This window comes from Oncorhynchus keta, chromosome 11 (assembly GCF_023373465.1).
Source record: "Oncorhynchus keta strain PuntledgeMale-10-30-2019 chromosome 11, Oket_V2, whole genome shotgun sequence".
NCBI classification, from domain to species: Eukaryota; Metazoa; Chordata; class Actinopteri; order Salmoniformes; family Salmonidae; genus Oncorhynchus; species Oncorhynchus keta.
In genome coordinates, this window is record NC_068431.1 from 7,979,522 (window position 1) to 7,995,018 (window position 15,497).

At 51.9% G+C, this 15,497-nt stretch overlaps 1 protein-coding gene and 1 long non-coding RNA gene across 5 annotated transcripts in view; both read left to right on the forward strand.

Annotated features, from left to right (window-relative positions):
- LOC118380992 (P2X purinoceptor 1-like) overlaps positions 1-15,497 on the forward strand; it is a 99,502-nt gene that overhangs the window by 60,843 nt on the left and 23,162 nt on the right. For 3 of the 4 annotated variants that reach the window (XM_052529357.1, XM_052529359.1, XM_052529360.1), the window contains 3 exons: positions 390-459; positions 9,803-9,893; positions 10,996-11,076. In XM_052529357.1, coding sequence (XP_052385317.1) covers positions 390-459; positions 9,803-9,893; positions 10,996-11,076 — 242 coding nt within the window. The remainder of the gene's footprint in view (positions 1-389; positions 460-9,802; positions 9,894-10,995; positions 11,077-15,497) is intronic. The other variant, XM_052529358.1, reaches the window with a different exon arrangement.
- LOC127933057 (uncharacterized) lies at positions 1,377-5,456 on the forward strand. The gene is made up of 3 exons (XR_008147067.1): positions 1,377-1,851; positions 3,229-3,293; positions 3,389-5,456. It is a non-coding gene; the product is annotated as an uncharacterized LOC127933057 (long non-coding RNA).

Sequence of the window (15,497 nt, forward strand, 5' to 3'; positions counted from 1 at the left end):
CTTCTTATTATATTACTGTTTAGTCTCTGGACAATAAATTAGGGGCGAGGATCTCTTTCCAGAGAGACATCAGTGACTAACATACTCTGTTTCACTGAATCTTGGTTCTCTCGGGATATAGAAACATCTCAAGGATGATCAATGGAAACAGGATGCACCTGAGCTCAATTTTCGAGTCTCATAGCAAAGGGTCTGAATACTTATGTAAATAAGGTATTTCTGTTTTTTTATTTTTAATAAATTTGCACACAAAACAAAAGGAGTATTGTGTGTAGATATTTAATCCATTTTAGAATAAGGCTGTAACGTAACAAAATGTGGAAAAAGGGAAGGGGTCTGAATACTTTCCGAATACACTGTACACTCTCACTCCAACTCCTGTGTTTCAGCCCCCAAACTCGAAGAATCGATGCAGCTCTGACGCAGACTGTGAAGGGAGATCAGAACGTACGGGAGATGGTAAAGTCCGGACGGCATGGCAGTGTGACAGCGTGGCACAGTCCCCTTCACTAAACTCAGTGTTTCTCAACCTCTGGTCCGCGGACCAGCGCCAGTCTACGGCAAATCACCGGCCGGTCCCTGAGATAGTTAACGGACACTAATGTCGTCAGTTCTACAGTGCTAGTTTGAATGTAAGTTGCCCCCGAGGAGGAAAAAACATAGCTTGTTGGCCCCTGGTATGAAAAAGGTTGAGAAACACTGTGACTAACTAACTCTCCTCACTACCATCCGCATTGGCACATCTAGCCATCCTTTACTACCACTACCCTCCGCATTGGCACATCTAGCCATCCATTCCTACCACTACCCTCCGCATTGGCACATCTAGCCATCCATTACTACCACTACCCTCCGCATTGGCACATCTAGCCATCCATTCCTACCACTACTCTCCGCATTGGCACATCTAGCCATCCATTCCTACCACTACCCTCCGCATTGGCACATCTAGCCATCCATTACTACCACTACCCTCTGCATTGGCACATCTAGCCATCCATTACTACCACTACCCTCTGCATTGGCACATCTAGCCATCCATTACTACCACTACCCTCCACATGGCACATCTAGCCATCCATTACTACCACTACCCTCCGCATTGGCACATCTAGCCATCCATTACTACCACTACCCTCTGCATTGGCACATCTAGCCATCCATTACTACCACTACCCTCTGCATTGGCACATCTAGCCATCCATTCCTACCCCTACCCTCTGCATTGGCACATCTAGCCATCCATTACTACCACTACCCTCTGCATTGGCACATCTAGCCATCCATTACTACCACTACCCTCTGCATTGGCACATCTAGCCATCCATTACTACCACTACCCTCTGCATTGGCACATCTAGCCATCCATTACTACCACTACCATTGGCACATCTAGCCATCCATTACTACCACTACCCTCTGCATTGGCACATCTAGCCATCCATTACTACCACTACCCTCTGCATTGGCACATCTAGCCATCCATTACTACCACTACCCCCTCCCTACCTGACTACTCACACTAGCCATCGTCTCTGTGACTACGTTATGAGGGATAAACAACGAGGGGCTGGGAGTTCTGTGGAAATAACGAGCCCTTCGTCGTCTATCCTTTACTTTCTTAAAGTTTTATATATATATATATATATATATATATATATATAGAGGATTCTCATTATACATATTTCTAGCCACTCTGTACTGATAACTGAAATTAAATGTTAAATTAAATTATCAGAAATTAAAACGGCACATGATTTCACTTGTCAGAGAGCAACAACAAACAAAAACATCTTTCAGGTGTTTTAAGTGTCCAGTTGCATCATCATTGAGCAGCAGGGTGGCGGCAGGGTAGCCTAGTGGTTAGAGGGTAGAGGAGGTAGGTAGCCTAGTGGTTAGAGTGTAGAGGTGGCAGGGTAGCCTAGTGGTTAGAGTGTAGAGGAGGTAGGTAGCCTAGTGGTTAGAGTGTAGAGGAGGTAGGTAGCCTAGTGGTTAGAGTGTAGAGGAGGTAGGTAGCCTAGTGGTTAGAGTGTAGAGGAGGTAGGTAGCCTAGTGGTTAGAGTGTAGAGGAGGTAGGTAGCCTAGTGGTTAGAGTGTAGAGGAGGGTAGCCTAGTGGTTAGAGTGTAGAGGCGGCAGGGTAGCCTAGTGGTTAGAGTGTAGAGGAGGTAGGTAGCCTAGTGGTTAGAGTGTAGGGGTGGTAGGTAGCCTAGTGGTTAGAGTGTAGGGGTGGTAGGTAGCCTAGTGGTTAGAGTGTAGGGGAGGTAGGTAGCCTAGTGGTTAGAGTGTAGAGGAGGTAGGTAGCCTAGTGGTTAGAGTGTAGAGGAGGTAGGTAGCCTAGTGGTTAGAGTGTAGAGGAGGTAGGTAGCCTAGTGGTTAGAGTGTAGAGGCGGCAGGGTAGCCTAGTGGTTAGAGTGTAGAGGAGGCAGGTAGCCTAGTGGTTAGAGTGTAGAGGAGGTAGGTAGCCTAGTGGTTAGAGTGTAGAGGAGGCAGGGTAGCCTAGTGGTTAGAGTGTAGAGGAGGTAGGTAGCCTAGTGGTTAGAGTGTAGAGGTGGCAGGGTAGCCTAGTGGTTAGAGTGTAGAGGAGGTAGGTAGTCTAGTGGTTAGAGTGTAGAGGAGGTAGGTAGTCTAGTGGTTAGAGTGTAGAGGAGGTAGGTAGTCTAGTGGTTAGAGTGTAGAGGAGGCAGGTAACCTAGTGGTTAGAGTGTAGAGGAGGTAGGTAGCCGAGTAGTTAGAGTGTAGAGGAGGCAGGGTAGCCTAGTGGTTAGAGTGTAGAGGAGGTAGGTAGCCTAGTGGTTAGAGTGTAGAGGTGGCAGGGTAGCCTAGTGGTTAGAGTGTAGAGGAGGTAGGTAGCCTAGTGGTTAGAGTGTAGAGGAGGTAGGTAGCCTAGTGGTTAGAGTGTAGAGGAGGTAGGTAGCCTAGTGGTTAGAGTGTAGAGGCGGCAGGGTAGCCTAGTGGTTAGAGTGTAGAGGAGGTAGGTAGCCTAGTGGTTAGAGTGTAGAGGAGGTAGGTAGCCTAGTGGTTAGAGTGTAGAGGAGGTAGGTAGCCTAGTGGTTAGAGTGTAGAGGAGGTAGGTAGCCTAGTGGTTAGAGTGTAGAGGAGGTAGGTAGCCTAGTGGTTAGAGTGTAGAGGAGGTAGGTAGCCGAGTAGTTAGAGTGTAGGGGGTAGGTAGCCTAGTGGTTAGAGTGTAGAGGAGGTAGGTAGCCTAGTAGTTAGAGTGTAGGGGGTAGGTAGCCTAGTGGTTAGAGTGTAGGGGCGGCAGGGTAGCCTAGTGGTTAGAGTGTAGAGGAGGTAGGTAGCCTAGTGGTTAGAGTGTAGAGGCGGCAGGGTAGCCTAGTGGTTAGAGTGTAGAGGAGGTAGGTAGCCGAGTAGTTAGAGTGTAGGGGGTAGGTAGCCTAGTGGTTAGAGTGTAGGGGGGGTAGGTAGCCTAGTGGTTAGAGTGTAGAGGAGGTAGGTAGCCTAGTGGTTAGAGTTTAGAGGAGGCAGGTAGCCTAGTGGTTAGAGTGTAGGGGCGGTAGGTAGCCTAGTGGTTAGAGCGTAGAGGCGGCAGGGTAGCCTAGTGGTTAGAGCGTAGAGGCGGCAGGGTAGCCTAGTGGTTAGAGCGTAGAGTTGGCAGGGTAGCCTAGTGGTTAGAGCGTAGAGACAGCAGGGTAGCCTAGTGGTTAGAGCGTTGGACTAGTAACCGGAAGGTTGCAAGCTCAAACCCCCGAAGAGACAAGGTACAAATCTGTCGTTCTACCCCTGAACAGGCAGTTAACCCACTGTTCCTAGACCAGTTAACCCACTGTTCCTAGGCTGTCACTGGAAATACGATTTTGTTCTTAACTGACTTGCCTCGTTAAATAAAGGTAAAATGAAAACAATTGTTTTAGGATTAAGTTGGTTTATCGTTGGTTAACTTTCTCAGCGGTTCTTTGGTCAGTTTCAGTTAATCTGTACTTTGGGGCTTCTATGAGCTAAATGTACAATACACTAGTCACACAAAACAAAGCCACCAAGATAAACATTTTGACTAGTCAGGAATTTCCCTGCATTCAAGAAGAAAAAGTTTGCTTAATTTAGATCAACAACTTTCCATGTTCTTCGCAGCCAGGATCCAGGATGGTTGAGTGACTTGGATTCTCATTCTATTAAAGCATGCAAACAGACACAGTCAGAGACACAGGCACACAGTCAGAGACAGGCAGCCAGACAGTCAGAGACATAGGCACACAGTCAGAGACACAGGAAGACAGTCAGAGACACAAGCACACAGTCAGAGACAGTCAGGCACACAGTCAGAGACATAGGCACACAGTCAGAGACATAGGCAGACAGTCAGAGACATAGGCAGACAGTCAGAGACACAGGCACACAGTCAGAGACATAGGCACACAGTCAGAGACAGGCAGCCAGACAGTCAGAGACATAGGCAGACAGTCAGAGAGCCAGGCAGACAGTCAGAGACATAGGCAGACAGTCAGAGACATAGGCAGACAGTCAGAGACACAGGCACACAGTCAGAGACACAGGCAGACAGTCAGAGACATAGGCACACAGTCAGAGACACAGGCACACAGTCAGAGACAGGCAGCCAGACAGTCAGAGACATAGGCACACAGTCAGAGACACAGGAAGACAGTCAGAGACACAAGCACACAGTCAGAGACAGTCAGGCACACAGTGAGAGCCATAGGCAGACAGTCAGAGACAGGCAGCCAGACAGTCAGAGACATAGGCAGACAGTCAGAGACATAGGCAGACAGTCAGAGACATAGGCAGACAGTCAGAGACAGGCAGCCAGTCAGAGACATAGGCACACAGTCAGAGACATAGGCAGACAGTCAGAGACATAGGCAGGCAGTCAGAGACAGGCAGCCAGACAGTCAGAGACATAGGCAGACAGTCAGAGACATAGGCAGACAGTCAGAGACATAGGCAGACAGTCAGAGACAGGCAGCCAGTCAGAGACATAGGCACACAGTCAGAGACATAGGCACGCAGTCAGAGACAGGCAGACAGTCAGAGACATAGGCACACAGTCAGAGACATAGGCACGCAGTCAGAGACAGACAGACAGTCAGAGACAGGCAGACAGTCAGAGACAGGCAGATAAATTGTAGAGTAGTAGCAGTGGATCCAACAACAATTCTAAAGCCTATATAACGTGGCAGTTGAAAGGGTTGGTTGTGTATTTTGTCCTTATGTGACCCTGGGTTACAGCCAAGCCTCTTCAAGCTCTCAGAACCACATCAGCCCTTTCACTTTCAACATCTGCTGTTGGCAGATGATTTAGATCTGTTGACGCCACCACTGCCATGTTGACTTGGGGGGGCATCTATATATCCTTGTGTCCTTGAGAAGGATGTGCTGGTTAATGGTTAGACTGTGGTTGAAACTAGAGGCAAGCAAACAGAACAGAAGCTGTTAAAGCCCTCAGGGTGAACCGGTCTTATGATTATGTCCTGTAGGGTGGCAGGGAGAGACAGGACAGGGAGAGACAGGACAGGGAGAGACAGGACAGGGAGAGACAGGACAGGGAGAGACAGGACAGGGAGAGACAGGACAGGGAGAGACAGGACAGGGAGAGACAGGACCAGGGAGAGACAGGACCAGGGAGAGACAGGACAGGGAGAGACAGGACCAGGGAGAGACAGGACAGGGAGAGACAGGACCAGGGAGAGACAGGGCAGGGAGAGACAGGACCAGGGAGAGACAGGACAGGGAGAGACAGGACCAGGGAGGCAGGACCAGGGAGAGACAGGACAGGGAGAGACAGGACCAGGGAGAGACAGGACCTGGGAGAGACAGGACCAGGTAGAGACAGGACCGGGAGAGACAGGACAGGTAGAGACAGGACCAGGGAGAGACAGGACAGGGAGAGACAGGACCAGGGAGAGACAGGACAGGGAGAGCCAGGACCAGGGAGAGACAGGACAGGGAGAGACAGGACCAGGGAGAGACAGGACAGGGAGAGACAGGACCAGGGAGAGACAGGACAGGGAGAGAGAGGACCAGGGAGGCAGGACCAGGGAGGCGGGACCAGAAAGGCGGGACCAGAGAGGCGGGACCAGGTAGGCGGGACCAGAGAGACAGGACCAGAGAGACGGGACCAGGGAGGCAGGACCAGAGAGGCAGGACCAGGGAGAGACAGGACCAGGGAGAGGCAGGACCAGGGAGAGGCAGGACCAGGGAGGCAGGACCAGGGAGAGACAGGACCAGGGAGAGGCAGGACCAGGGAGGCAGGACCAGAGAGACAGGACCAGGGAGGCAGGACCAAAGAGAGACAGGACCAGGGAGGCAGGACTAGGGAGGCAGGACCAGAGAGAGACAGGACCAGGGAGGCAGGACCAGGGAGGCAGGACCAAAGAGAGACAGGACCAGGGAGGCAGGACCAGAGAGAGACAGGACCAGGGAGGCAGGACCAGGGAGGCAGGACCAGAGAGAGACAGGACCAGGGAGGCAGGACCAGAGAGACAGGACCAGAGAGAGACAGGACCAGAGAGGCAGGACCAGAGAGAGACAGGACCAGGGAGGCAGGACCAGAGAGACAGGACCAGAGAGAGACAGGACCAGAGAGGCAGGACCAGAGAGGCAGGACCAGAGAGAGAGGACCAGAGAGGCAGGACCAGAGAGAGAGGACCAGAGAGGCAGGACCAGAGAGAGACAGGACCAGGGAGGCAGGACCAGAGAGAGACAGGACCAGGGAGGCGGGACCAGAGAGACAGGACCAGGGAGGCAGGACCAGAGAGGCAGGACCAGGGAGGCAGGACCAGAGAGACAGGACCAGGGAGGCAGGACCAAAGAGAGACAGGACCAGGGAGGCAGGACCAGGGAGAGACAGGACCAGGGAGAGACAGGACCAGGGAGAGACAGGACCAGGGAGGCACAGGACCAGGGAGGCAGGACCAGAGAGACAGGACCAGAGAGACGGGACCAGGAGGCAGGACCAGAGAGGCAGGACCAGGGAGAGAGGACCAGGGAGAGACAGGACCAGGGAGAGGCAGGACCAGGGAGGCAGGACCAGAGAGACAGGACCAGGGAGGCAGGACCAAAGAGAGACAGGACCAGGGAGGCAGGACTAGGGAGGCAGGACCAGAGAGAGACAGGACCAGGGAGGCAGGACCAGGGAGGCAGGACCAGGGAGGCAGGACCAGAGAGAGACAGGACCAGGGAGGCAGGACCAGAGAGACAGGACCAGAGAGAGACAGGACCAGAGAGACAGGACCAGGGAGACAGGACCAGAGAGGCAGGACCAGAGAGACAGGACCAGAGAGAGAGGACCAGAGAGGCTGGACCAGAGAGACAGGACCAGAGAGGCAGGACCAGGGAGGCAGGACCAGGGAGGCAGGACCAGAGAGAGACGGGACCAGAGAGGCAGGACCAGTGAGACAGGACCAGAGAGAGAGGACCAGAGAGGCTGGACCAGAGAGACAGGACCAGAGAGGCAGGACCAGGAGGCAGGACCAGGGAGGCAGGACCAGAGAGAGACGGGACCAGGAGGCGGGACCAGAGAGACAGGACCAGGGAGGCAGGACCAGAGAGGCAGGACCAGGGAGGCAGGACCAGAGAGACAGGACCAGGGAGGCAGGACCAAAGAGAGACAGGACCAGGGAGGCAGGACCAGGGAGAGACAGGACCAGGGAGAGACAGGACCAGGGAGAGACAGGACCAGGGAGGCACAGGACCAGGGAGGCAGGACCAGAGAGACAGGACCAGAGAGACGGGACCAGGGAGGCAGGACCAGAGAGGCAGGACCAGGGAGAGAGGACCAGGGAGAGACAGGACCAGGGAGAGGCAGGACCAGGGAGGCAGGACCAGAGAGACAGGACCAGGGAGGCAGGACCAAGAGAGACAGGACCAGGGAGGCAGGACTAGGGAGGCAGGACCAGAGAGAGACAGGACCAGGGAGGCAGGACCAGGGAGGCAGGACCAGGGAGGCAGGACCAGAGAGAGACAGGACCAGGAGGCAGGACCAGAGAGACAGGACCAGAGAGAGACAGGACCAGAGAGAGACAGGACCAGGGAGACAGGACCAGAGAGGCAGGACCAGAGAGACAGGACCAGAGAGAGAGGACCAGAGAGGCTGGACCAGAGAGAGAGGACCAGAGAGAGAGGACCAGAGAGGCTGGACCAGGGAGGCAGGACCAGAGAGAGATGGGACCAGGGAGGCGGGACCAGAGAGACAGGACCAGGGAGGCAGGACCAGAGAGACAGGACCAGGGAGGCAGGACCAAAGAGAGACAGGACCAGGGAGAGACAGGACCAGGGAGAGACAGGACCAGGGAGGCACAGGACCAGGGAGAGACAGGACCAGGGAGGCAGGACCAGAGAGACAGGACCAGAGAGAGACAGGACCAGAGAGACAGGACCAGAGAGACAGGACCAGAGAGACAGGACCAGAGAGAGACAGGACCAGAGAGACAGGACCAGAGAGAGACAGGACCAGGGAGGCAGGACCAGAGAGAGACAGGACCAGGGAGAGAGGACCAGAGAGACAGGACCAGGAGGCAGGACCAGAGAGACAGGACCAGGGAGGCAGGACCAGAGAGACAGGACCAGGAGGCAGGACCAGAGAGAGACAGGACCAGGGAGGCAGGACCAGAGAGACAGGACCAGGGAGGCAGGACCAGAGAGAGACAGGACCAGGGAGGCAGGACCAGAGAGACAGGACCAGGGAGGCAGGACCAGAGAGAGACAGGACCAGGGAGGCAGGACCAGAGAGACGGGACCAGAGAGACGGGACCAGGAGGCAGGACCAGAGAGGCAGGACCAGGGAGAGGCAGGACCAGAGAGACAGGACCAGGGAGGCAGGACCAAAGAGAGACAGGACCAGAGAGAGACAGGACCAGGGAGGCAGGACCAAGGAGGCAGGACCAGAGAGAGACAGGACCAGGGAGGCAGGACCAGAGAGAGACAGGACCAGGGAGACAGGACCAGAGAGGCAGGACCAGAGAGGCAGGACCAGGGAGAGACGGGACCAGGGAGGCGGGACCAGAGAGACAGGACCAGAGAGGCAGGACCAGGGAGGCAGGACCAGGGAGGCAGGACCAGAGAGACAGGACCAGGGAGGCAGGACCAAAGAGAGACAGGACCAGGGAGGCACAGGACCAGGGAGGCAGGACCAGAGAGACAGGACCAGAGAGAGACAGGACCAGAGAGGCAGGACCAGAGAGGCAGGACCAGAGAGAGACAGGACCAGGGGAGGTAGGACCAGAGAGAGACAGGACCAGGGAGAGAGGACCAGAGAGACAGGACCAGGGAGGCAGGACCAGAGAGACAGGACCAGAGAGACAGGACCAGGGAGAGACAGGACCAGGGAGGCAGGACCAGGGAGGCAGGACCAGAGAGGCAGGACCAGAGAGGCAGGACCAGAGAGGCAGGACCACAAACACAAAGCAGCTCGGGGATTTGAACTTGCAACCTTTCGGTTACTAGTCCAACGCTCTAACCACTAGGCTACCCTGCCGCCCCAAGTGTGTGATATAACCGGTTATAGAAACATGTGATTCTTTAAAAAACCCTGCTGTATGGAACATAGTGTGATATAACAGAAACATAGTGTGATTTAACTTGTTAAAGAAACATGTGATTCTGGGTGACAACATCAGGCTGTTTGTTTCCCACATTAGGACTGTTTTCCTCAGGGAATTCAGTCAGCTTCATGTGTTGTGTCCTTGCCACGATACCTCTCGAGTGTCGCCTTACTGATATGGTGACAACCCTAATCTGTGGGCTCATAGTTGTTACTCCATGTTGGAAAAGCTATATCCCTCGTGTCTTTTTCTCCGTGTCTTTGTCCCACTGCCCCACCCCCACCCCAAGGACATATGACGGGGAAGTGTTTGGTGAACACAACCAAGATGTGTGAGGTGCTAGCCTGGTGTCCTGTGGAAGATGACGGCAGTATCCCAGAGTATGTAAGATCAATCAAATTATGTTCAAGCTTTACAGGTATAACATTTTAACTACTCATCAGAAGTGTTATGTACTGAATGGTACTGAACAACCTTTGGACTTTATTAAATTATTTGTAGGCTGATGAAATTAAAATGGTCTCTACCAATTTCTTGTTATGACCTTTCTGTGTGTGTCTGTGTGTGTCTGTGTGTGTCTGTGTGTGTCTGTGTGTGTGTCTCTGTGTGTGTATGTGTGTTTGTCTGTGTGTGTGTCTGAGTGTCTGTCTGTGTGTCTGTGTCTGTGTGTGTGTCTATGTGTGTCTGTACAGTCATGTCTGTGTACCTGTGTCTGTGTGTGGTCCTGGGAATCGAACCCACTGTGGCGTTACTGTGTGCTCTGTGTGTGTCTGTGTGAAGGTCCACATGTCTGTGTGTGTCTGTGTGTCTGTGTCCTGTGTCTGTGTGTGTCTGTGTGTGTGTGTCTGTGTGTGTGTCTGTGTGTGTCTGTATGTGTCTGTGTCTGTGTGTGTGTCTGTGTGTGTGTGTGTGTGTGTGTGTCTGTGTGTGTGTGTGTGTCTGTGTGTGTGTGTGTGTGTCTGTGTGTGTGTCTGTGTGTGTCTGTGTGTGTCTGTGTGTGTCTGTGTGTGTGTCTGTGTGTGTCTGTGTGTGTCTGTGTGGGTCTGTGTGTCTGTGTGTGTCTGTGTGTGTCTGTGTGTGTTTCTGTGTGTGTCTGTGTGTGTCTGTGTGTCTGTGTGTGTCTGTGTGTGTCTGTGTGTGTGTGTGTGTCTGTGTGTGTCTGTGTGTGTCTGTGTGTGTGTCTGTGTCTGTCTGTGTGTGTCTGTGTGTGTGTCTGTGTGTGTCTGTGTCTGTGTGTGTGTCTGTGTGTGTCTGTGTGGGTCTGTGTGTGTCTGTGTGTGTCTGTGTGTGTCTGTGTGTGTGTCTGTGTGTGTCTGTGTGTGTGTCTGTGTGTGTCTGTGTGTGTCTGTGTGTGTGTGTCTGTGTGTGTCTGTGTGTGTCTGTGTGTGTCTGTGTGTGTGTCTGTGTGTGTCTGTGTGTGTCTGTGTGTGTGTTTTGCTCTGTTGGTCTTTGTTTTAATTTGTTCTACTGTTTCCTGTGCAGCCCTGCACTGTTGATGTCGGCAGAGAACTTCACACTGTTCATCAAAAACACAATCAGCTTTCCAGCCTATGGTGTTACGAGGTAAGACCCCTGTTTGATACGCAACGTGCATCCTTTTATCAACGCCTATTGAAAATGAGGAGAATAACCATGGATCCAGTCTATAATGCTCATAAAAGCATTAAATAGTTGCTTCTTCTTCCTAATATCATTAGTATTTGAACGATAAGTTGTGCTGGACACAGGTGGTGTCTGTCTCTCTGAACCTACACGATCCTGCCAAACATTATACAGCAAAATAACCATACCATTACCACACCATTGCCAATTAGCATAGCAACAACATGAGGACATCTCTCCCCTCCTGTTTCACTGATAGCGAGCTGAGGTCAGGTCAGTGGCAGGTCATTCAGTAACTCCCTGATAGCGAGCTGAGGTCAGGTCTGTGGCAGGTCATTCAGTAACTCCCTGATAGCGAGCTGAGGTCAGGTCTGTGGCAGGTCATTCAGTAACTCCCTGATAGCGAGCTGAGGTCAGGTTAGTGGCAGGTCATTCAGTAACTCCCTGATAGCGAGCTGAGGTCAGGTCTGTGGCAGGTCATTCAGTAACTCCCTAATAGCGAGCTGAGGTCAGGTTTGTGGCAGGTCATTCAGTAACTCCCTGATAGCGAGCTGAGGTCAGGTCTGTGGCAGGTCATTCAGTAACTCCCTGATAGCGAGCTGAGGTCAGGTCAGTGGCAGGTCATTCAGTAACTCCTGATAGCGAGCTGAGGTCAGGTCAGTGGCAGGTCATTCAGTAACTCCCTGATAGTGAGCTGAGGTCAGTGGCAGGTCATTCAGTAACTCCCTGATAGCGAGCTGAGGTCAGGTCTGTGGCAGGTCATTCAGTAACTCCCTGATAGCGAGCTGAGGTCAGGTCAGTGGCAGGTCATTCAGTAACTCCCTGATAGCGAGCTGAGGTCAGGTCAGTGGCAGGTCATTCAGTAACTCCCTGATAGCGAGCTGAGGTCAGGTCAGTGGCAGGTCATTCAGTAACTCCCTGATAGCGAGCTGAGGTCAGGTCTGTGGCAGGTCATTCAGTAACTCCCTGATAGCGAGCTGAGGTCAGGTCAGTGGCAGGTCATTCAGTAACTCCCTGATAGCGAGCTGAGGTCAGGTCGGTGGCAGGTCATTCAGTAACTCCCTGATAGCGAGCTGAGGTCAGGTTAGTGGCAGGTCATTCAGTAACTCCCTGATAGCGAGCTGAGGTCAGGTTAGTGGCAGGTCATTCAGTAACTCCCTGATAGCGAGCTGAGGTCAGGTTAGTGGCAGGTCATTCAGTAACTCCCTGATAGCGAGCTGAGGTCAGGTTAGTGGCAGGTCATTCAGTAACTCCCTGATAGCGAGCTGAGGTCAGGTCAGTGGCAGGTCATTCAGTAACTCCCTGATAGCGAGCTGAGGTCAGGTCTGTGGCAGGTCATTCAGTAACTCCCTGATAGCGAGCTGAGGTCAGGTCTGTGGCAGGTCATTCAGTAACTCCCTGATAGCGAGCTGAGGTCAGGTCAGTGGCAGGTCATTCAGTAACTCCCTGATAGCGAGCTGAGGTCAGGTTAGTGGCAGGTCATTCAGTAACTCCCTGATAGCGAGCTGAGGTCAGGTCAGTGGCAGGTCATTCAGTAACTCCCTGATAGCGAGCTGAGGTCAGGTTAGTGGCAGGTCATTCAGTAACTCCCTGATAGCGAGCTGAGGTCAGGTCTGTGGCAGGTCATTCAGTAACTCCCTGATAGCGAGCTGAGGTCAGGTCAGTGGCAGGTCATTCAGTAACTCCCTGATAGCGAGCTGAGGTCAGGTCTGTGGCAGGTCATTCAGTAACTCCCTGATAGCGAGCTGAGGTCAGGTCAGTGGCAGGTCATTCAGTAACTCCCTGATAGCGAGCTGAGGTCAGGTTAGTGGCAGGTCATTCAGTAACTCCCTGATAGCGAGCTGAGGTCAGGTCTGTGGCAGGTCATTCAGTAACTCCCTGATAGCGAGCTGAGGTCAGGTCAGTGGCAGGTCATTCAGTAACTCCCTGATAGCGAGCTGAGGTCAGGTTAGTGGCAGGTCATTCAGTAACTCCCTGATAGCGAGCTGAGGTCAGGTCTGTGGCAGGTCATTCAGTAACTCCCTGATAGCGAGCTGAGGTCAGGTCTGTGGCAGGTCATTCAGTAACTCCCTGATAGCGAGCTGAGGTCAGGTCAGTGGCAGGTCATTCAGTAACTCCCTGATAGCGAGCTGAGGTCAGGTCAGTGGCAGGTCATTCAGTAACTCCCTGATAGCGAGCTGAGGTCAGGTCTGTGGCAGGTCATTCAGTAACTCCCTGATAGCGAGCTGAGGTCAGGTCTGTGGCAGGTCATTCAGTAACTCCCTGATAGCGAGCTGAGGTCAGGTCAGTGGCAGGTCATTCAGTAACTCCCTGATAGCGAGCTGAGGTCAGGTCTGTGGCAGGTCATTCAGTAACTCCCTGATAGCGAGCTGAGGTCAGGTCGGTGGCAGGTCATTCAGTAACTCCCTGATAGCGAGCTGAGGTCAGGTCTGTGGCAGGTCATTCAGTAACTCCTGATAGCGAGCTGAGGTCAGGTCAGTGGCAGGTCATTCAGTAACTCCCTGATAGCGAGCTGAGGTCAGGTTAGTGGCAGGTCATTCAGTAACTCCCTGATAGCGAGCTGAGGTCAGGTCAGTGGCAGGTCATTCAGTAACTCCCTGATAGCGAGCTGAGGTCAGGTCAGTGGCAGGTCATTCAGTAACTCCCTGATAGCGAGCTGAGGTCAGGTCAGTGGCAGGTCATTCAGTAACTCCCTGATAGCGAGCTGAGGTCAGGTTAGTGGCAGGTCATTCAGTAACTCCTGATAGCGAGCTGAGGTCAGGTCTGTGGCAGGTCATTCAGTAACTCCCTGATAGCGAGCTGAGGTCAGGTCTGTGGCAGGTCATTCAGTAACTCCCTGATAGCGAGCTGAGGTCAGGTCTGTGGCAGGTCATTCAGTAACTCCCTGATAGCGAGCTGAGGTCAGGTCAGTGGCAGGTCATTCAGTAACTCCCTGATAGCGAGCTGAGGTCAGGTTAGTGGCAGGTCATTCAGTAACTCCCTGATAGCGAGCTGAGGTCAGGTCTGTGGCAGGTCATTCAGTAACTCCCTGATAGCGAGCTGAGGTCAGGTCTGTGGCAGGTCATTCAGTAACTCCCTGATAGCGAGCTGAGGTCAGGTCAGTGGCAGGTCATTCAGTAACTCCCTGATAGCGAGCTGAGGTCAGGTCAGTGGCAGGTCATTCAGTAACTCCCTGATAGCGAGCTGAGGTCAGGTTAGTGGCAGGTCATTCAGTAACTCCCTGATAGCGAGCTGAGGTCAGGTCAGTGGCAGGTCATTCAGTAACTCCCTGATAGCGAGCTGAGGTCAGGTCTGTGGCAGGTCATTCAGTAACTCTCCTAGGATCATGAGAGGCAACATAAGTCAACATGAGAAGAGCCAGGTTCTATAGGTTAACATGAGAAGAGACATATTCTATAGGTTAACATGAGAAGAGACATATTCTATAGGCTTACATGAGAAGAGACATATTCTATAGGTTAACATGAGAAGAGACATATTCTATAGGCTTACATGAGAAGAGCCAGATTCTATAGGTTAACATGAGAAGAGACATATTCTATAGGTTAACACGAGAAGAGACATATTCTATAGGTTAACATGAGAAGAGACATATTCTATAGGCTTACATGAGAAGAGCCAGATTCTATAGGTTAACATGAGAAGAGACATATTCTATAGGTTAACATGAGAAGAGACATATTCTATAGGTTAACATGAGAAGAGACATATTCTATAGGTTAACATGAGAATAGACATATTCTATAGGTTAACATGAGAAGAGTCAGATTCTATAGGTTAACATGAGAAGAGTCAGATTCTATAGGTTAACATGAGAAGAGACATATTCTATAGGTGAACATGAGAAGAGACATATTCTATAGGCTAACATGAGAAGAGCCAGATTCTATAGGTTGACATTAGAAGAGCCAGATTCTATAGGTTGACATTAAGAAGAGACAGATTCTATAGGTTAACATGCGAATAGCCATATTCTATAGGTTAACATGAGAAGAGACATATACTATAGGTTAACATGAGAAGAGCCAGATTTTATAGGTTAACATGAGAAGAGTCAGATTCTATAGGTTAACATGAGAAGAGCCTGATTCTATATGTTAACATGAGAAGAGCCCGATTTTATAGGTTAACATGAGAAGAGCCAGATTCTATAGGTTGACATTAGAAGAGCCAGATTCTATAGGTTAACATGAGAAGAGACATATACTATAGGTTAACATGAGAAGAGCCCGATTTTATAGGTTAACATGAGAAGAGCTGGATTCTATAGGTTGACATTAGAAGAGCCAGATTATATAGGTTAACATGAGAAGAGCCAGATTCTATAGGTCTACATTAGAAGAGGCAGATTATATAGGTTAACATGAGAAGAGCCAGATTCA